The sequence below is a fragment of the Peromyscus maniculatus genome, chromosome 1 (assembly GCF_049852395.1).
Source record: "Peromyscus maniculatus bairdii isolate BWxNUB_F1_BW_parent chromosome 1, HU_Pman_BW_mat_3.1, whole genome shotgun sequence".
Taxonomy (NCBI): Eukaryota; Metazoa; Chordata; class Mammalia; order Rodentia; family Cricetidae; genus Peromyscus; species Peromyscus maniculatus.
Window position 1 is genome coordinate 22,269,181 of NC_134852.1, and position 21,852 is coordinate 22,291,032.

A 21,852-nucleotide genomic window follows, 5' to 3' on the forward strand; every position below is an offset into this window, starting at 1 on the left:
AGTTCAGACCTTTCCTGTCAACAAAGAAGAAACCCCTTCTCAGAAGAATTAAATAACCAAATGCCTATTTGAATTAACCAGGCTGCTTTGGGTGATAGAACAGCTTTAGCAGAGAGAATAGAAATTTTGGGAAAAACCATAAAGCAATTTTTTGTCAAAATTCTATAAATGAACAAATACAAAAATTAAAAATATGAAAAATGACATCCTCTTGGAAAATTTAGTAGACACAGATGTGGATGTCACACTAATTGCACCAGAATTTTGACATCCAAAAGTGCCTCTTCAGGAGGTAATGTTCAGCTGTTTGGCATTGGAACATTATCTCAAGTGAAACAGAGTTCTAGATGGCTCAAATGTATAGGTCCAGAAGGACAGAGAAGGAAATTAAAGCCATATGTGGCTAATATAGCTATGAATTTATGGGGTCATTATCTATTACAACAATGCAATACTCTGATTAACATTCCTCCAACATCAGAAGCAAACCAAAAACTAACACATGTTTCTGAGAGAAATATTAGGAGGTATTATTACAAAGAGAGGTCACTGGCCATCCAGATTGTACAAACACAGGCCACAACAACTGTTTATCTTTCAAAGACTCCAACAGCCCTACCTTTAAAATGGTTAACAGATAAGATGTATGGGTTTAGTGATGGCCTTTAACAACAGAAAAACTGCAGGCTTTAGAAGAGCTGGTACAAGAACAGATAAATGATCTGCATATCAAAGAATCAACCAGCCTTTGGAGTTCTCCTGTATTTGTTATTAAAAAGAAGTCTGGTAAATGGAGAATGGCAACAGGCATAAGGGCAACTAACAAAGTAATTCAGCCAATGGGCTCCCTACAATCTGGAATTCCTTTGCTTACTGTGTTACCTAAAAGATAGCTTCTTATAGGTATCCATTTAAAAGACTGTTTCTTTACAATACCCTTACAAGAAAAGGACAGAGAAAGATTTGTCTTCATGGTGCCTACTTATAATAATTCTCAGCTGATTAAGAGATATCAATGGGGGTTTATCCCACAAGAAATGTTGAATAACACATCCTGTGCTAGTATTTTGTACAACAGCCATTGGAAGTAATACATAAACAATTTCTCAAATCTATAACTTATCATTACATGGACAATAATTTACTAGCTGATGCAAATGCAGATAATTTAAAAGAAATGTTTGAAGAAGTAAATACAATTTTGCCTTTTTGGGGATTGCAAATTGCTCCTGAAAAGATACAAAGAGGAGATTATATTAATTATTTAGAATATAACATAGGTCTACAAAAATTAGACCACAATAGGTACAAATTAGGAGAGAATTCTATTACAGAATCAATTAATTTCAAAGTTTATTTTGAAACATTTCCCATTGACAAACTATTGTTGGGGTAAAAATGATGAACTGAGTAATTTATTCAAAATCTTAGAAGGTGATAAGAACTTAAATAGTCGAAGAGAATTATCTGGTAAAGCTGAGAATATTGGTCTTGGTAGAATAGATAGTACAGGAAGGACATGTATATCATGTGGATCCAAAGCTTGATCAATTTTGGTTATTTTGCAGTCTAAGCATTATCCTACAGGAATTTTAGTGAAGAGGGAAGATAATATACTGGAATTAATATTTCTACCAAGCAAACGAGTAAAAAATTAAAAACTTATGTGGAAAAGATCTCTTACTTAATTTTAAAAGGAAAATTCAGACTTTATCAATTAGCATGAATAGACACAGCCAAAATTTTAGTACCTTTAACTAAAGATAAAAATGACAAATTATGAGCAGAAGGTGAACCTTGGCAAAGAACTTGCTGTAAATTTTGGGGAGAGATTAACAACAAATATCCCAAAAGCAATAGAATTCAACTTATAAAGAGAGCTGATTGGATTCTGGCTTGAATTGTTCAGGAAATACCCATATCTGAAGCCCATACATTTTATACAGATGCAAACATACAAGGAAAGGCAGGGTAAAAAAATAAAAAAAAAATTAAGTGAAGTGTTTCAAAGTCCTTATAACTCGGATCAAAAACTGTCATTCTATGCTATTTTATTAATATTAATGGATTTTTTTGAACCTTTCAACATAGTTCCTGACTCTCAGTATACTGAAATGGTAGTCTTACATATTGCGACTACAGAATTTATACATGATGAGTCAGAATTAACTTTGTTATTTATTCAGTTACAAGATATAATCAGGAATAGGAAGCATCCTTCATATGTACCTCACATCTGATCCCATACAGGTCTGTCAACTCTATAGCACAAGGTAATGATGAGATCGATAAATTATTGATAGGAAATGTGCTGAAGGCCTCAGTATTTCATTTAATAAAATCATATCAATAGTAAAGGTTTTAACAAGAGATTTTTCCATAACCTGGCAACAAGGCATGGAAATTGTAAGGAAATGCTCTACTTGTTCTATTTATAATCAGACTCCACTACCAGCAGTATTTAACCCAAAGGATACTCAAAGGAATTAATTCTGGCAGATGTATGTTTCACTTTGCAGAATTTGGAAGATTGAACTATGTACACCACATCATTGATATTTATTCAGAATTTCAATAGGCAACTGCCTTTGTTTCTAAAACAGATAATTCTGTAATCACACATTTGCTAGCAGTGATGGCTATTGTGGGTATACCTGTACGAAATTAAACTGTCAATGCTTCAACATATGTCTCTGTTAAAATGAAACAGTTTTTTGCTTATTACAAGATAAAGCATATTACAGGCATGCCACATAATGCTACATCCCAAGCACTCTCATAAAGATCAAATACAACTCTAAAGAATATGCTCAACAGAAAAAGGTAACAAAACCCCCCAGAAATAGATTACATAGTGCTCTATTAGCACTGACTTTTCTCAGTGCTAATAAGAAAGGAGGAGGAACTGTGGAGAGACATTAGCTAATAGAAAAAACTACAGTATTAAATTAGCCTATATACTTTAAAGATGTGCTGATCTCAGAAAGGAAACCAGGACATGTTTTACCAATGGGAATGATATTTTGCTTTTGTTTCTATGGGAGAAGAAAAGCTATATAAATCACTAAACTGATAAAGGATTGATTTGAACAGGAAAGACCTCCTAATTAGAAGAGGTGATAGTTCATCACCAGTATGACCATCCAATTTAATACTAACTTATAAAAGTAATAAATGATTTTCATTTAATCAGATACAACTAGCCAAAAGGTAACATCCCCAAATTAGGCTGGGTGAAAGGTTTTTGTTTTTGTCTTTCAGAAGAATGAAGGCTAAGGAATCTGAAGAAAACTGGACAAAAGAGACATCTGCAGAAATAGGACAGATAGGACATATAAAATTTCATAAATCTTTACTCTTTTTTTTCTACTCTTCTCTATAGACACTTAACACAAATGGTCTTTAAGTAGTCCCAGTTCAATTAAAAATTAAAGCTGGCTTTGGAGTAGAAAATGGTTCTCTTCTTCTCTAAACCCAAGCATGTTGTTAAAAGAAAAATGCAAAATCTCCATATGTTGTCAGAAGAAAGTCATCTTCCTGATATGGGACAGAAAAAAACCAAAAAATTAAGGAACTATTCTATTGCCATTGATCTCAATTCTTTGGTTCTATTTAGATTCTATATACTTTTCTTAAGGTATGAATTTTATATCAAAATTTATAAGATTAATATATAATAACACATATATTAAATTTTGTCATGATGTTAATGGTCATATAGAGTACTAACTTGTTCTAGAAAAAAGGCTTCTATGCATGTCAGTTCCTGGCAGCACTAATCTACATCAGAGAAGATATGGGCAATGAGGGAAATGCATATGGAGTTAACTATTTTGTAACAAAAGTTATCCACTGGGCAACAGTAACTTCACATTGACTGTTGAGAGAGTGCTATCAAAAATGGACAAGCAGTACCCAAAACAAAGGATGACCAATTCTTGCCAAGACAAGTGTGGTTGCAGCTTTGTCAACAGATGTTCTCTGAGACCAGGACAATAGGGCACAATTACCAAAGTGGCTTTGCAATCTAGAAAAGTTACAGTGCCCTTTATTGGAAGGCAGCTGAGCAGAGGCCTGGTGGCTTCCAGTGTACGGTGGAACAGTAATCCAGTTAATCTTGAAGGAGTAACTAGGGTGATGGAATCCATCCTCTCAATGGTAGACTGGCATTTCATAAGGGAGGTGAAGCCACCCATAAGCTGAGAATGATGGGATTCTGAGATGAAGCCACTCACAAGCTGAGAAGAATGAACAGCCAAATTCCAAAATCAACAATTTCCAGAATTTAAAATCCTGAATAGGGCTGGAGAGATGGCTCAGTCTTTAAAGGCTAGGCTCACAACCAGGCAGAATTTAGAACCTCAAATAGACAAGACCAGAAAAGAACCACCTCTCAAAATATTATATTTAAATAAAAAATATGTATTGACATTGGCAAGAGAGAAACGTCAAGACAAAAATAAAGGAAGATCTGTCAGAATAATAGATTTTAGCTGAGATTTTGAAAAGCAGGAGAAACTGGAAAGCGGTATTTCGTGTTCTAAAAGACAGCTAATGACAATTCAGACTACCCATCAAAGCTGCTCTTCATTACTGAAGGAGATATAAAAATTTATATGCTAAAATATGCAAAATAAAATTATGACCACCAACACAGCTCTACAAAGGATATTTAAAGGAGTCTTTTACAGTTAAGAGAGATATAGGTGTATCCTTAAGAGTGCAACAAGCAAAATTCATTTCACCACTCAACTTGACACAACCTAGAATTATCTGAGAAAGCCTCACTTAAGATAATGTCCTCATCAGGCTGACAAGTTACCAGGTGTTTGCGAGGTCATCTTCATTGATGATCAATGTGTTTGGGCCCACAGCATAGGTAGCTGAGACTGAGTTGTATAAGAAAGAAACTGAGCATGAAACACTGATGAAGTTAACAAGCAGATTAATAAAATGATTTCTGCTTCAGTTCCTTTTGGAGATACTGCCCTGACTTCTCCAATAGATAAATTGTGACCAGAAAGTATAATAATTTCTTCCACTACATTGATTCTAGCAAGAGTGTTTTTTCACAGAAACCATAAGGCAAAGTAAAGGAACAGCTAAACAAATAATAAAGAAATGAAAACAGCTCGAGCACATTGGCAAAATCATCAAAATTACAATCATGAATAGGCACCTTTCAGTAGTATCTTCATTATAAAGAAGTCAATTCATTATTCAAAAGGCACAGGTTAGGAGATTATAATAATAAAGTATGAAGTATTTTTTGTTGTACTCCATCATAAAAGACATACGTAACGTTAAAGTGAAATGATGAAAAAGGATATTTGAGGCAAATGGAGCTTGAAAACAAGCAATTGTTGCTGATGCAATCTGACAAAATAGACTTGAAAATACATCTAATGAGAAATGATAAATATCACTTCCTACTGATTAAGGGAAAAATTCATGGAGAGAACCGTACAATTCCACATACAGGTGCACCCAGCACTACACAGAAAATACTACTAGATGTAAAACCATAGTCTATCACCAGGTATCATAGTAGTTCATTCTAAGAATTAATCTTTCATCCCAAAACAAGTAGACAAACATAAATGAAATCAAAGGTAAAATGGCCTGAATAGACATCTAAAGAATATTGTATCCAAACATTGCAGAATACAAATTGTTCTCAGCAGCCCATGGAACTTTCTTTAATATAGATCATATATTAAGACACAAAGAACGTCAGAGAAAATATGGGGAAACTGAAATATTTCCTTTTATTGTACATGACAACAATGAAATAACTTCAATAAACAAGAGAAACACTAGAAGGTAAAGAAACTCATGGCGATTTAACAACTCACAACATAATCATGAGTGATTTCTTGAAGAATCCAAGAGTAGAAAGACTCCTATAATAACATGAAAATTAAAACCAATCAATGTACTTTAATCTGTGAGATGCAATGTAAATAGTCCTAAGATAGATGTTTAAAGGTCAACATGCCTACATTAAAAAATTAAAGAGATTTCTAATTTAGTTAATGGTTCACCTTAGGGCTCTGGAAAAAGAACAACTTACACATCAAAATCAGGAGCTGGAAAGAAAGCACTGACATTAATGAAATCAGTGAAATGCAAACAGCTGAAAAGGAAACAAACCACAGAGTCAATAAAATTGATTTTAGTCCTTCAAAATATAAAAAATATTGACAAACTTTAGATAAACTATGCAAAAGGAAGCATGTAAGCCAAAGCTGAATATGTAAGATTCAAAAATGGAGTCATTATGACAAACAACAGTCAAATTCAGAAAATTATTAGTTTATGTTAAGAACATTCCACTAAACTGGAAAAATCTAAGACATATGAATTAATTTCTTGAGAGATCAAAAACTACCATAATTAAACTAAGATGATGATTTAAACATCTAATCAAGTGTGGATGGGGATAAGGCTCAGCAGTTAAAAGCATTCACTGTTCTTGTAGAAAAGCAGCATTCAATTTCTAGTACCTGTATAACAATTTACAATGCCATTGCCTAGACTCTTGGGGCCACAGACATTTGCAACAAACACATATATACATGCAAGAAAAATGCTTCTAAACATAAAATAAAAGGAAAATTAAAAATAGGACAAGCTCTGCCCCTTGTACAATACCTCTGGGGTGGGAAAAGGCACAGCCAAGGCCATCACTGGATAATTCAGCTACCACTGCGGCCCAATCTAGGACTTTGAGTTGGTTCACCCCAACATTGGCCATATCTATGAGCTGGTAGAGAAGGTGAAAAGGGCTGGCCCTTCAAAACCTAGTCACAGGATATCCATGACTGTATGTGATAGTAACATATCCAAGATGTGTCTAGGTGAGGGTCCAGTATTGATGGTGTAACAGAATGCAAAGACCCTGAACCAGACCAACAGCTCATTGCAATGTACATTATCAGTAAGTAAAGCTTTTCAGGCAAAACAATATACTGCATGGCACTCCCTAGTTCCCTATGCCATTATGATGAACAAATAATTAATGGAGATGTGGGAAAAATGGAGTAGTAAAGTGGGACAAGTAGGTTGGATCTGAGGTATGACATGTTTGACTGGTATGAGGGAAGGCTGCTATTGATAGTGGAGCATATCCATGCCCAGAGTGTTCAACAAGATTTGGCTTTTGGTTTGTTCATTTTTCTTTTCATTTTAAAATAAATTTACTTATGTATATTTTTACATTCAAGCCATAGTTTCCCATCCCTCCTCACCTCCCAGGAACTCCACCAACCTCCCTCTGTAGCCACCCTTCAAACCATTCCTTCTATGTTTCTGTTTAGGAATGGGCAGTTCTCCAATGAGTATCAACAAATCTTGGCCTATGAAGTTGCATTAAGACTAAGCAGTTCCCCATGTATTTTAAATACAGTTGATATGAACATATTTGAACAATGTCATTGTTGTATGACTGTGCATCCTTTGGGCATATGCCCAAGTGTGGTATAGCTTGGTCTTTTTGTAGGCTGATTCCCAGTTTTCTGAGAAACCTCCACACTGACTTTCAAAGAGAATGTACAATTTTCCACTCCCACAAGCAATGGAAGAGTGTTCCCCTAACTCTACCTCCTCTCCAGCATGAGCTGTTTTATATAGATATATAGGATAAAATGGTAGATTGTTGAACTTACTTTTGAAAAGCAACAACATGTTTAAAAATGTTTTACATTGCTATGGATTTTAGTTTATTGATACAAATTTAAAGTTATTTTTGTTATACTATATATGTATTTTTACTCTTATTGAAGGTATTATATTCATCTATCTCATTTAAATTGTAATAAAACAATTAGTCTTCTATGATAGTCATTCTTCGAGGACTTGAAGTTTTTGTCATGCAGGTTTTTCAATTGCTTGGTTAGAGTTAAGTCAAGAATAAATTACTTCTACTTTAGTAAGTTATCCTTGAGCAATGGCATACACCATTTTCCAAGTCCAAATTCCTTTTTCCTTTGTATGGTCTAATATGAATTCTCTAGCTATATGTTGTTTGATAGGTTTTTTAATTTTTCTCTTTTAGTCTGTTGAGAAACTCCTACGGAAATATTGTAATCATTACATTTTACCTTCTCTCTGTTTTGCTACTTCCCTCCTCTTGTCCTCATTTCCCAAGTTCTTAAAGATTTTTACATATCTTATATATGTACAAATATAATAGATACATTTATATGTTATGTATGTATATATGAAAATGTGATGCATTTATATTGGTATGCATATATAATATATCACACCTAATATGTTGATTTAATTTTGATCATATGCCTATGTGTTTTGAAGTGACCAGTTGGTTGTACATAACATAGAAGAGCTGTAGGCAATTGATATATTTTAAATAGAAAACAGTTAATATTTTTCTAGAAGGAACACAGATGTGAAAGAAGATAAAGAGGATGCCTGATAGAGGTTATAGGAGAGACTTGCTGTTTGGTTCAGTGATAGGTAGCTATACATAAGTCATTATATTTAGGCAATTTTATATATGCAAGGTTCAGTCTGGAAGAAGGGATTGCAATTTTGAGAATGCCTCCAACTGAATGGCATGTAGTTATGTCTTGGTCATTTCTTGGTTAATTATTCATGTAGAAGGACCCAATCCAGTGGAATTGGAGGCACCCTAGGCAGTTGGTCTTGGTTTGTTTGGAAAAGCAGACTAAGGAAACTATGAGGAATGAGTTAGGGAGGAGTGAACTTCCATGTGACCTTTTCAGTTCTAAGTAGACATCTGCCCTTTTCCTTTTAGAAGTGACCATCACTTCATTTTAGCTTCTACATAAACTTCTGTTTGCTAGAGTTTAAAAAATTCTCACTAGAAACCTGTAATTTCAGCTTCTGTAAAATTTGGTCAGTTCCAGAAAAAAATCTTTTATGGAACATGCATGAAAAGGGCACGCTGGGATGATTGCATAGGCAAAATTATTGTGATGCTTCCTGTTCTATATAAGCTATAGAATATTCATGATCAGGAATAGACATCCTTGAGCTGAAGCTAGAGTTTTTGTATCCTGGCTAGTTTTATGTTCACTTTACACAGCATCAAGTCATCTGAATGGAGGGAAATTCAACTGAGAAATACCTCCATAAGATTCAGCTGCAATGTATTTTTCTTTAGTTAGTTCTGGGAACATCAAACCCATAGTGGGTGGTGCTCTCCCTTGGTTGTTGTTAGTGGGTTCCATAAGAAATCAGGTTGAGCCGGGCGGTGGTGGCGCACGCCTTTAATCCCAGCACTCGGGAGGCAGAGGTAGGCGGATATCTCTGAGTTCAAGGCCAGCCTGGACTACCAAGTGAGTCCCAGGAAAGGCGCAAAGCTACACAGAGAAACCCTGTCTCGAAAAAAAAAAAAAAAAGAAAGAAAGAAAGAAATCAGGTTGAACAATGTCATGGAAATGAGCCAGTTAGCAGCACCAATCTCATAACAAAAGAGTATCATTTTGAATTCCTTTCTAACAAATTGTTATCATCTGACACCAAGTTGTGGTGGTTTGAAAGAAAATGGTCCCACATATCACAGATTCTAAGGACTCCTCCACAAAACACTCAGACCATATTACTACTTTCCACAACAAAGCATGGCACAAGATCCATGACCTTTTAAAATAACAATGAAAATGTTGAAAAAATAAGAAACTAATACTCTTAACAATAGATTAAACTATACTGGGACCAGTCCTGAAAAAGGAAGTGAAATTAATTACAGTAAATATTTAAGAATTAAAGGAAGCACCTAAAAAGAACAACATGAACTGGAATGATACTCTCCAGCAATACACTCTTCACTGATTGACAAATTTAATATTATGAATATGATTAAATTAGCTCAGAAAATCCATAGTAAAATTTTGTCAAAATTCTAATTTCATTTCTTATTTTAAAAAGATGTTTCAAATTTATTTTACTTTTATTTTTGAGTGTTTTACTTGCATGCTAATCTGTGTACCTCATGCATTTTGGTGCCTGTTGAAGCCAGGAGAGATTATTGGATTCCCTGGAACTGCAGTTACAGATAGTTGAGAGTGACATATTTTGGTGCCAAAACCTGGGACAAAACCCACAGAGTTGCAAAACTTACATACATTTTGGTGCCAAAAACTAGGACCAAACCCACAGAGTTTCAAAATTTTTTAAAATGAATTCCTACCCAAGGCTTATGAAAAACACAGAGCCTAAGGATATCTGTGGATAGAATACATCCTAGAGCGATGACAGAGCAATACATCTTTGAACTCTCGCCAGTATACTTACCCAAATGAACCACCATAAAGGCACCAGTTTTTACCCAAATAATGATAGAGGAAATTTTACATTGTCTTATACCTAGATTGAAAAAAAAAACAGGTCAATGAAGGTAGTAGATTCAACTGCCTCAATAGGGGGAATCACATAGTGGTTGTTCCATCCCAAGTGTTCATCTAAGGACACATTCACATACAAACAGAAGTAAATTGACTCTATATGTTATGTGATTGTGTGATAATATAAACATAGCAGGGAAAATTAAAGAAGGGATCATGAATGTGGGAAAGAGAGGGAGGCAATGGAGGGGGAAAATGAGGCTGAGGTGCAGTGAAGGCACTATATTTATCAAAAACAATCCCTACTTTAAAACAAATTATTGTACAGAACAACTTTTTTTCAGGTCAAATTTTTTTATGGTCTCTGTAAATTTTTTTGCACATTTGAAACCATTGGGAATGCTTACTTGTATTAGAAAATATTTTAAATTAAGCCTTATTTCAATGTCTAAGTACTTGTTATTGAGTTTCTGGTTGGGGATCATAAACTCAGGCTCACAATTCTCTAGAACAATCTCTAAATAAGTGCACAGTTGCTTAATACAGCAACCTTTGACTGGTTTCTGCAATCTGTATTTCTTCATATCAGTAGCTCATTTCAGTACAAACTTTGGTATGTTAATGATATTTTGCCTGCACTATAAATTTTACCTCTCAACATTTGATTTAAGCTGAACAGGTGGTTAATGCTGGAATTCTCACAGCACCAAGAAAGAGTTTTTTTGGGGGGATGTCAGCCTACCTTTGGTTTGAGGGAATACCTTTCTATGCTATAGTGCATAAAAGAGCAATTATTGAAGAAAGCCGTGATAAGTTTGTGATCAGAGATGAAGACACAGTCATAGTGAGTTATCCTAAGTCAGGTAAGGAACATCATTGACAATGATCCTGAACTGTCTGTGGTCTGTGGAAGGTTTGGGGTTTAATCATTTATCATTTAGGTGGTGAATGGAATACTTTATATATCTCATTTGTTCAATGGTTTGTGGGCTTGGAGAGCTGTATCTGAGAGCATTTTCACTCAGAGGAAGAACTCTAACCTAACTAATGTAGTCAGAGGAGCAGCTAAGGCACTAAGAGTGCCTGAGCTAATCCTTGGGGCAATGACAGTGATTCCTAAAGCATATTATGGCATTGGCTTGTCTCTGTGTGGAAGAGAGATAATCATGAGAATAAACAGATAAAAAGGCATCAAGAATAGAGGCATGAATATAAGAATATGTGGAGGACAGGACAAGCTCAGGTAGAAGAATTACCATGGACATTCTTCAGGTAGAAGAAAGAGTCTCAAAACTCAAGGAAAAAAAGAAAGGCATCATGGTCATTGGGGGAGGTGCCATATGGTGGGTGGCAGAAGCAGTAGACATTGGTTAAGTATTAGGTTGCTAACATCAAAGGGCAATAAAATGGAAAAATCTAAGGACAGTGGACTGCAGGAAAAGGATTCGGATAATAGCCCAGAAAGTAATACTAGAGAAACACTCATTGAGAAATGAGCATATAATCACAAATACACGTGTGTATGATAAATAGACACAAGGGGATTTATTTAAGCTAAAGAGAAGCAGTACTAATACATACAGTGCAGGATGGATGCAACTTAATGACATTGTAGTAAATGAAAGGTTCCAATCTCAAGGACAGATTCCATGACTGCATACGTGACAAATATTGGAATAGTTGAATTCACCAAAACAAATGGTTCTTGACTGGAGGCAATGTTCCATAGGAAGGTGGGGGTTGCTGAGTAAAGATTCTAGTTTTGTTAGGTGAAGCATTTTGAATCTGCTGAAAGAATATATCCACTTACACAATGTGGATATTGCAAATACCACATGCTTTTGTGCTTGGAAATAGCTACATTGTAAATTGTATGGTTGTATATTCTATTTAAGGCTTTTCAGAAGTGCTCTTGAAATGAGTGACAATAACTTTTCCTTCTTGTTCAGGAACTAACTGGCTGATTGAGACTGTCTGCTTGATTCATACCAAGGGAAATCCCAAATGGATCCAATCTGTGCCTATCTGGGAACGCTCGCTCTGGATAGAGTATCCAAATACACATCTAACATTAATCAATAAGGAAGGACCACGCCTCATGACCTCCAACCTTCCTTTTCATCTTTTCCCCAAGTCTTTCTTCAGATCCAAGGCCAAGGTCAGTGTCCAGTGGTTGAGAAGTCTTTGGCCAAATGTTTGAACTTATTCTACTGCATTGGGCTCTGTTCCTCTGCCTGAAATGCATTCTGTGTAGATTTGGAGAGGGAAGATGGGATTTTCATGCACTAGGTGATGCTTATGTGTCCCCTCCTCAGCCTATATCAGAGTACCAGGATATCAACTACCTCTCAGTGATCCTGGGCAGATATAATGCAAAAAAACTGTGTTATCACCATAGGGAATTCAGGGACTACATATACAGGTTAAGTAGAGTTCAAGCTCTAGTGTCCAGTGGATATTACTGTTCTGTTGTCATCAAAGTCATCTTGATTCTACATATAATTCATACCTAAAGGGTGAACACCTAAGCAGAGTTGCTCATAGGGGAAGGAGCCTGAATAGGCATGAATGCTATAATCTGAGAGATTGTTCAACAATCATGACTTATCTGTATCCATTGTGTCTCGCTGTGTCTAGCTGTTCACTGAGATCAGGAGCCAAAAAAATCACCAACATCACTGATAGGGGATCTCTCAAAGGAATCAGAAATATCCAGGTTCTGACATATCATTTCTCATTGTAAGAAAGTTTTGTGGAAGTCCCCACACCTTAGAACCTATAAGTATTTATGCTTAAACTACAAAGACAAATGTAGAAAATAATCTCTCTCGAAACCATCACAGTGAAGTTGTGATCATACAGCTATATATGTGTGTCTTATCTGGATTTGGAAAACTCATGTCTGGAGAAATTAAGGCCTAAAAGATGAATTATATAATAATGTCACAATGAGTATTGGGACAAAATATTGTTCTCATTAATTAATTAATATTATTTTTTGAAATTACTTCTTCTATTTTTTTTTAAATTGTACAATAATTACATACATTATTCCCCCTTCCTCTTCCTATCTCCAGACTTACCATCATAACCTTCTTTTCTTTCTTTCAAATTTGTGTCTTTTTTCATGATTTTTGTTACATCTGTATATGTATCTACATATTCTAAAGTACCTTGGTACAATCCGCTCAGTACATACAGTGTTAGTGTATGTTTGATTTCAAGGCCAAGAATTAGGTATTGCATAAAAAATTACTGTTGCTTTTCCATAGGGAAGTCTATTTCTTTCCATCTCAGCATTTTTTTAGGTGCTCATGGGTCTTTGTGTACACCATTTTGCAATGAAACATTAGCATTAAACTCTGCATCATGATTCTTTTGAGAATTTTCTTTTATAATTACAGTTACAGAAATCAATTAGTTTTTCATTTTCCATATATATAGAATAGTATGTATTATTCTGTGTATATAAGACATGTTTTCACAGTGGATAGATAGTCTTACACCCTGTAAGATATTGATCTTTACAAGTATTGAAATCAATTTGTCTTTTTATTGTTGCTGTTGTGTTTTTTACAGTATAAGTGATCTCAGTCATTGTGCTGTTACATTTTTGTAAATCAAATAAAATTATAAAAGAACATTCTGATAAATGTAGGTATTTTGCACTTCTCTTCACATTTTGTTCAAAAAAATAATAAATATTTTTGGAGACTTCACTGATATTTGATTGACTTTTCATATAAACTATGCCAGATCAAATTGTTTTATGACTATATTGATCTTCATTTACATGTTTTCCAATTCAGGTGATCTATATCATCAGAAATCCCAGAGATGTTCTTGTGTCTGGTTATTTTTTCCGTCGTAACACAAACCTTATTGATAATCCAGAGTCACTAGGAACTTACTTTGAATGGTTCCTCAAAGGAAATGGTGAGTGTCCTGTTAAATATAGGGGTTGAGGGAGGCTCAGTTACATTTATGAAGAGAAGGTGTGATATAGCTTGTGCTGGCCTTGAATTCTCTATGCAGATAGGGGTTAACTTGAAGATCTGCTTCTCCTCCCTCTACCTCCTGAGTTCTAGGACTACAAACACTCCCCTCTATATTCTGTTTATTTAATGCTGGGGCTCAAACCCAAGTCATTTATGTTTTCTAATTTGGTTACAACTCTAGCCTTTAGTATATTCTGTAATTTTATCTTGACTCCATCTTATTCCTCTACACTCTACCAACCTGTTGATCCAAGGTTCATTACCATTACAAACCTAATTGTGAAGTCTTCCTGTTCCCACAAGCCACTGCATAATGGCACAGCTACAGCTTGACCTATGAATAACCATCCTGGCAATATTTGGAGTAGTTAGTCTTTCTAGTACTAAGGAAGATGTTTTACCTTGTGGTTAACAGAGCAACAGTGATAGCAACAACACTAGGACCTATTTCCTCCTCATCATGAATATTTGACCATGATGACAGTACCAGATGTGAAGTCTTCTCTATCAGAAAATGACTGTTTACTCTGATACAACAATTGCAGTTATTGCACCAGTGGGTGATAGTTGAAGTATAGATATCAGTGTCCATAGTTGAGTAATATTATTGACAAGAATCTCCCACTAGAATCCTACATAAACCTTCTGCTACAATGAGGGCTATTTACCAGAAAGATATATTTCACCTCATTCCCAGTTTTCTTTCCTTATGTTGTGTGACAAGACTATGAGATTGGCTTTAGGAATAGGGTCTTAGCCAGGCAGTGGTGGTGCACATCTTTAATCCCAGCACTCAGGAGGCAGAGCCAGGTGGATCTCTGTGAGTTCAAGGCGGCCAGCCTGGTCTACAGAGCAAGATCCAGAACAGGCACCAAAATTACATAGAGAAATCCTGTCTCCAAAGCTAAAAAAAAGATAGATAGATAGATAGATAGATAGATAGATAGATAGATAGATAGATAGATAGATAGAGATAGAGATAGAGATAGATAGATAGATAGATAGAGAGAGAGAGAGAGAGAGAGAGAGAGAGAGAGAGAAAGAAATAGGGTCGTACCAACCAGATTTTGTGGGCAACTGACAACAGTGACAATTGCCTACATTATTTGGATCCCCAGGCCCATTTTAGGCAACAACTCCTAGGGAGGTTTCCCAATTATAGCAATGGACTTTTCATTTTATAACCAATAACTTCTAGGAGCAGTTGAATCTGCTCATGAAAGCTGCCTTGATTTAAACTCTTTAATAAAGTTTTAAATGAGCTTAAAAACTAATGAGTTTCCATATGGCATATTTATATATTCTTGGTTTTAATTCTATCCCTAATTTACCCACCACATCTTTGCATCAACACAATCAACCTCATATTCCTTTCCTTCATATTGATATCATATGTGTCCAAGTACTTCTCTCTCCTTCAGGTCTCTTTTTTCTTGCTATTCTTCTAATGGTTCTTTTCTGCCTTCCTCTCCTTTATATACACATCAAGGTAAACATGCTAAGAATTTGTTTAGTATCCAAATATGAGAAAAAGATGCAGTGTTTTTCTAACTGTGCTTCTGTTACCTCATTAAGTATATTTTCCAGTTCTAAATATTTTACTGTGAATTTCGTAATTTTGTCTTTATAGCTGAATGAAATTTTATTGTGTGTACATATCACAATCTCATATATTTTCAATTGAAGTGCATCTAAGCTAAACATGTTCTGTAGCTATTGTGAATAGAGCTTCAATTAGCACAAATGTTCAATTATCTATGTAGTTGTATATATCTAAGTCTATAGTAGTATATACCTACCTAGTTTGTCTATATACTAAGATTTTACAGCTGGGTCATATGGAATTTCTGTTTTCAGATTTTTAAATCTTCTCACAGTGATTTAAATACTGGCTGTGCAGTTTTCAGTCGCAACAGTGTTTTTCTTTCCCCACAATTTTTCTGAAAATTAAAAAAATATTAAAAACTATGTTTTATTATAAAGCAACTTGTACATAAATAAAAACCATATCCACCAAAATTATTGAGACTCAAAGTCTATACAATTTAATGAATTCATGTACAGTTAGAATTGGTATCCAAAAGGGAAGCTGGGAAACAACATATTATATGCTATAATTTCAATATTGCTTACATTTCACCCAATTATAGACCACAAAACTCCCAAATCCATGAGAAATTTATAACAAGAAAAACATTAGCCTATATGCTCATTCAACAGTCTTGTCCATTACTTACATCTACTCCTTTCTCATCCCTTTATATTTAAATTATCTCCTCTTTTCAAATATTTTCAACATACACTTCAAACATTTATTTGTTTTTTTTTTCCTTTTTGTCTTTTTTGTTGTCTCTGAGATGCATTTTTTTGGTGTTACAGCTCTGGCATTTTTTTTAATAATGGTGCCCATTCTGACATAGATAAGATGGACTCCTAAGTAGTTTATAGTATTTATTTGTATTTCCTTGATAGCTGATGTTGGTGAACACTTTAAAAATTCATGTGAGGCATTCTCTTTCTTTTACAGTGTACTTTTTAGTTCCATACAACAACTTTGGATCCATTTCTTTCTTTATATTGAATATTTTATTATCTTTAATTTTTTATATAGTAGATACACATTGTCTGGAAGCATATAACTAGCAAAGCTTTCTTCCATTTCATTAGCTCAATCTTCACATGGTTAATGATTTCCTTTTGTGGCTAGAAATCTTTTAACTTCAAGGGGTCCGTCCCACTTGTTGGGTATTTGCCTTATTTTCTGAGGGAGATGAGTAGCATTTAGAAAGTCCTTACCTATGATTACCCCTCAAAGTACACTTCCTCTATTTTCCTCAACTGTGTCAGAGTTTTGTGTCTTCTGTTCAGGGTCTTGATAAATTTATAATTGGTGTGAATATGTCTCTCTCTCTCTCTCTCTCTCTCTCTCTCTCTCTCTCTCTCTCTCTCTCTCTCTCTGATGAAGGATTAAGATCGAAATTCATTCTTCCATACATAGCAATCTAGTTTCCAAAATACTATGTACTGAAAATACCAAGTTCTTTCTTGCAATGCATGTTTTCAATATTTTGTCAAAATACAGTGCCTGCAGTTCTGTGAACTTATATCTTGGTTTTCTATTCAATTAATTCACATGTTTGTTTTCTGTCAGTGCTTTGCTGTTTTCATTAATCTGTCTCTGTAGTATAACTTGAAATAAGGTACTATCTTATTCCAACGTTGCTTTGATTATCTGCAATTGTTTGTGCTTTTGTATGAATTTAATATTGAATTTGTTCTTTAGAAATTACAAAGATGTATAAATTATATTCTGCTTATTGAAACCCTTTTCCCTCTCTAATCTCCCTCTCACCTTTAGTAACCCCAATTCCCTACAGTTCTCTTTTGTAACTTCACATCTATTTATTCGTGGCCCATTCAATTTAACCATGATTTTTATCTTCTGTGGGAATGTGGGGGGTTTTGACTACCAATGGAAACCTAGTTGGCACCTCACTGGGGACACAACTGAAGACAGTGTCTTCCTACCACCCAGAATCATTCAGTATTCATAATTTTACTATGGAGTTGTAGTGTCCAGTGAGTATCTTCATCACTCTATGATACCTCATTAATGAGCAAGTCTTATGCAGGATCTTTGCAGCTGCTTCAGTTGCTTTAAGATCATGAGTACACTTGTTCTGAAAATGCCCACACATCAGCATTTTCTAGCCCTTCTCTTTCTCTTTTTCAGCTTCTACATTATTTACACTGCCTTTTCTGCAATGATCCCTGAGGTTTAGAGACAGTTCTGTAATAATGAATTTAAGAAAGAGCACCCAACCATTCCATAATAATTTGAAGATTATTAATTTTTATTTCTATTGATAACACTCTTGATTGGTATTGTATTGAATCTGTTCATTGTTTTTGGTAGGATGGACATTTTCATAACATGAATTTCTCTAGTCTGTGACCATGGGAACATTTTCCATCTCATAACATCTGTGTAAGATTCTGTCTTCAATGTGTTGAGGTTTTCAGTAATGAGGGCTTTGCCTCCTGGGTGTATTCATTGCTTTTCTATTGCTGTGATAAAACACCATGAACAAAGCAATGTATTGAAGGAATGCTTTGTTTGGAACTTATGATTCCAGAGTGATAAAATTCAATCATTACTATTACAGGAAGCATGGCATCAGGGAGACAGGCACGGCATGGGGGTAAAACCTGAGATCTCACACCTCAACCCACAAACAGGAGGCAGAAGGAGAGCACTCAAAACAATGCTAGGCCCTGAGACCTTAAAATCCACCCCAGTGACATATTTCATCCAATAAGTTCATACTTGCTGATCTTCCCATAAGATACACCAAAACTGCCAACCAGGTTTTCAAACCTGAACATTATATGGGACATATTTAGAAGCCAATACACTTGTTTAGATTTATTCTGAGGTGTTATCTTTGGACATTTGTTAACAGACTGATATCTCTGATTTGTTTCTCAATTTGTTCATCATTGATATAGAGAAAAACTATTTATGTTTGTTTGATAATTTTGTACCCTGTCACTTTGTTAAAAGACTTTATCAGATCTAAGTGTTTTCTGCTAAACACTTTCAGTGTTGCACTGATAGAATCATATCACTCAAGAATAGGTACTTTGACTTGTATTTTTTTCCTTATTTGTACAGCTTTTATTTGTTTATTTTGTCTTTTTTTCTATTTTGGTATTTGGTACTACATTAAAAAAGAGTGGAGTAAGCGCACATCATTTTCTTCTTGCTTGTACTGGAAATATAGTGGATTCCCCCTACCTAGTGGAATGTAACCTAAACTTTTCCTACATAGGGCCAATACTATGTTGAAATATTTTCCTTCTATTTTAAGTTCTTTGGCATTTTATACATGAGGGGATGATAAATTTTATCAAAAATTCTTTTCTTTATCTACACACATTACAATGGTTTTTCTGTTCTTGAGTCCATTTATACTATTTAATTTATATTGATTGATGTCTGTGTATTGAACCAGTCCATCACTGAGTCTCTGGAGTAAAGTCAACTTGATCATGGTGAATGTTTTTTTTTTGATATTGTGTGTGTGTGTGTGTGTCTCCATGTGTACTTGTGCATGTGCATGTACATATATATGTATATTGTGTGGGTCCATGTATACCCAAATATGTAGGTACAAACCAGAGAAAAACCTACAAGAATGTGTTCTATCGTTTGACCATGTGGATTTGGGTCTTCAGGTTTGGCAATAAAGAACTTCACTGCTCAGCCATTTTACTATCCTTTAATAAGTTCCTGAATATGTTAACAAAGTATTTTATTGAGAAACTTTGCATCTATGTTAATCATAGATCTTGGACTATATGGTTTGTTTGTTGGTGAATATTTGTCTGTTCTTTGTATCAAGATGATACTTCAAAAAATACTTTGGTAATGAGCCTTATTTTCTTTCTTTTATATAGTAATTCAATAATCTTTGTGTTCTCTGAAGGTCTGGAAAAAATAATCTGGTCTGAACATTTCATTTTCTTTAGAGATTTTTAATTATTTTGCAAACTCATTGATGTTATAGGCCTTAGAGTATTTTTATAACATATTTTTTATTGATTCTTAGGAAATTTTCATCATGCATATCATTCCCACACATTGCTCTGTCCTTTCATATCTACCCTCCACCCTTGTATCCTGACACCCAAAACATAATAAAAAATAAAAACAAAAACAAAAAACAAATATCTCATGGACCCCTCTGGGGAATGACAAGCTCTGCTGCCAGTCAGCAGTTTTCTCTCATACCAGTCCCAGCTGTCACGTGTCCAATTCTGGCATTCTTGTCCCTGTTCACTCCTCTGTATTCCCTAACTATCCACCGCATATTTTTTCATTATAGTTGCACTGGGTGCTGTTGTGTGTCACACCACATACCCTTTTGCCCAAACAGCTTTATATTCGAATGTTCATTGCAATAAATGGCTGGTCTGGTTCAGGGCCTCTGGCTTCTGCTACACCATTAATACTGGACCCTCATCCAGACTCCTCTCAGATATCCTACTATATCTCAAAATCAAGGAAATCCTGTGGCCATGGTTCCACAGGACCAGCTCTTTCCATCATCTCCAGCAGCTCATAGACAGGGTAGATGTTGGAAAGAGCCAACTAAAGGCTGAGGATTTGAGCTTCAGTGGTAGCTGAGTTGTTCAGCCTCAGTCTTTGCTGTGCCCTCCCTTGGCTCCTGAGGTAGCAGATGAGAGGCAGTGTCAGGCCTGAGTGTTTTACAGGTTTATTTTATGTGTAGAAGGGATTTATTGCATGTATGTGTGTTTTTTTGGATATGTGTCTGGTGCCCACAGAGGCAGGAAGATGGCATTGTGAGCTATCATGTAGGTACTGGATATTGAATCCTGACCCTCTAGAAGAAAAGTAATTATTTTTAACTGCTGAGCCTTGTCCCCACATCTACCTAATTAAAATTTTAAAATGTCATCTTAGTTTTATTTTGGTAGGTTTTAACCTATGTAGAAATTAATCCATATATTTTAGATTTTCTGGTTTAGTGGAATGATTTTTTTATATATATTTTATTTTACAGTGCCATTCAGTTCTACATATCAGCCATGGGTTCCCCCTATTCTCCCCCCTCCAACCCCTCCCCTTACCCCCAGCGTACCCCCCATTCCCATCTCCTCCAGGACAAGTCCTCCCCTGAGGACTGTGATCAACCTGGTACATTCAATCCAGGCAGGACCAGTTCCTTCCTCCCAGACTGAGCCAAGTGTCCCTGCATAAGCTCCAGGTTTCAAATAGCCAACTCATGCAATGAGCACAGGACTTGGTCCCACAGCCTAGTTGCCTCCCAAACTGATCAAGCCAATCAACTGTCTCACCTATTCAGAGGGCCTGATCCAGCTGGGGGCCCCTCAGCCTTTGGTTCATAGTTCATGTGTTTCCATTCATTTGGCCATTTTTTTCAATAATTGAGTAAAACTGAAATTTATTATAAGCCACAGTCTTCCTAGGGACCTCCATGCTATAGATATATATAGCCTCTATGGTTCTATGGGTTGTGGTCTGATTGTTCTTTATTTTATATCTAGAATCCACCTATGAGTGAGTACATACCATGACTGTCTTTCTGGGTTTGGGTTACCTCACTCAGGATGATTTTTTCTAGTTCCATCCATTTGTCTGCAAATTTCATGCTTTCATTATTTTTCTCTGCTGAGTGGTACTCCATTGTGTATATGTGCCACGGTTTTTTTCATCCAGTCTTCCATTGATGGGCATCTAGGTTGTTTCCAGGTTCTGTCTATTACAAATAGTGCTGCTATGAACATAGCTGAGCATGAATCTTTATGGTATGAATCAGCATTCCTTGGGTATATGCCCAAGAGTGGGATGGCTGGTTCTTGAGGTAGTTCGATTCCTAATTTTCTGATAAACCGCCATACTGGTTTCCACAGTGGTTGTACATTTTTACATTCCCACCAACAGTGGAGGAGTGTTCCCTTTGCTCCCCATCCTCGAA

General features: G+C 35.4%; 1 protein-coding gene across 2 annotated transcripts in view; it reads left to right on the top strand.

The window, feature by feature from the left end:
* Positions 1–10,934: 10,934 nt before the first annotated feature.
* LOC102909487 (sulfotransferase 2A1-like) overlaps positions 10,935–21,852 on the top strand; it is a 35,989-nt gene continuing 25,071 nt past the window's right edge. For both annotated transcript variants that reach the window (XM_042269884.2, XM_042269883.1), the window contains exons 1-3: positions 10,935–11,194; positions 12,281–12,489; positions 14,141–14,267. In XM_042269884.2, coding sequence (XP_042125818.1) covers positions 11,062–11,194; positions 12,281–12,489; positions 14,141–14,267 — 469 coding nt within the window. In that variant the 5' untranslated portion in view covers positions 10,935–11,061. The remainder of the gene's footprint in view (positions 11,195–12,280; positions 12,490–14,140; positions 14,268–21,852) is intronic.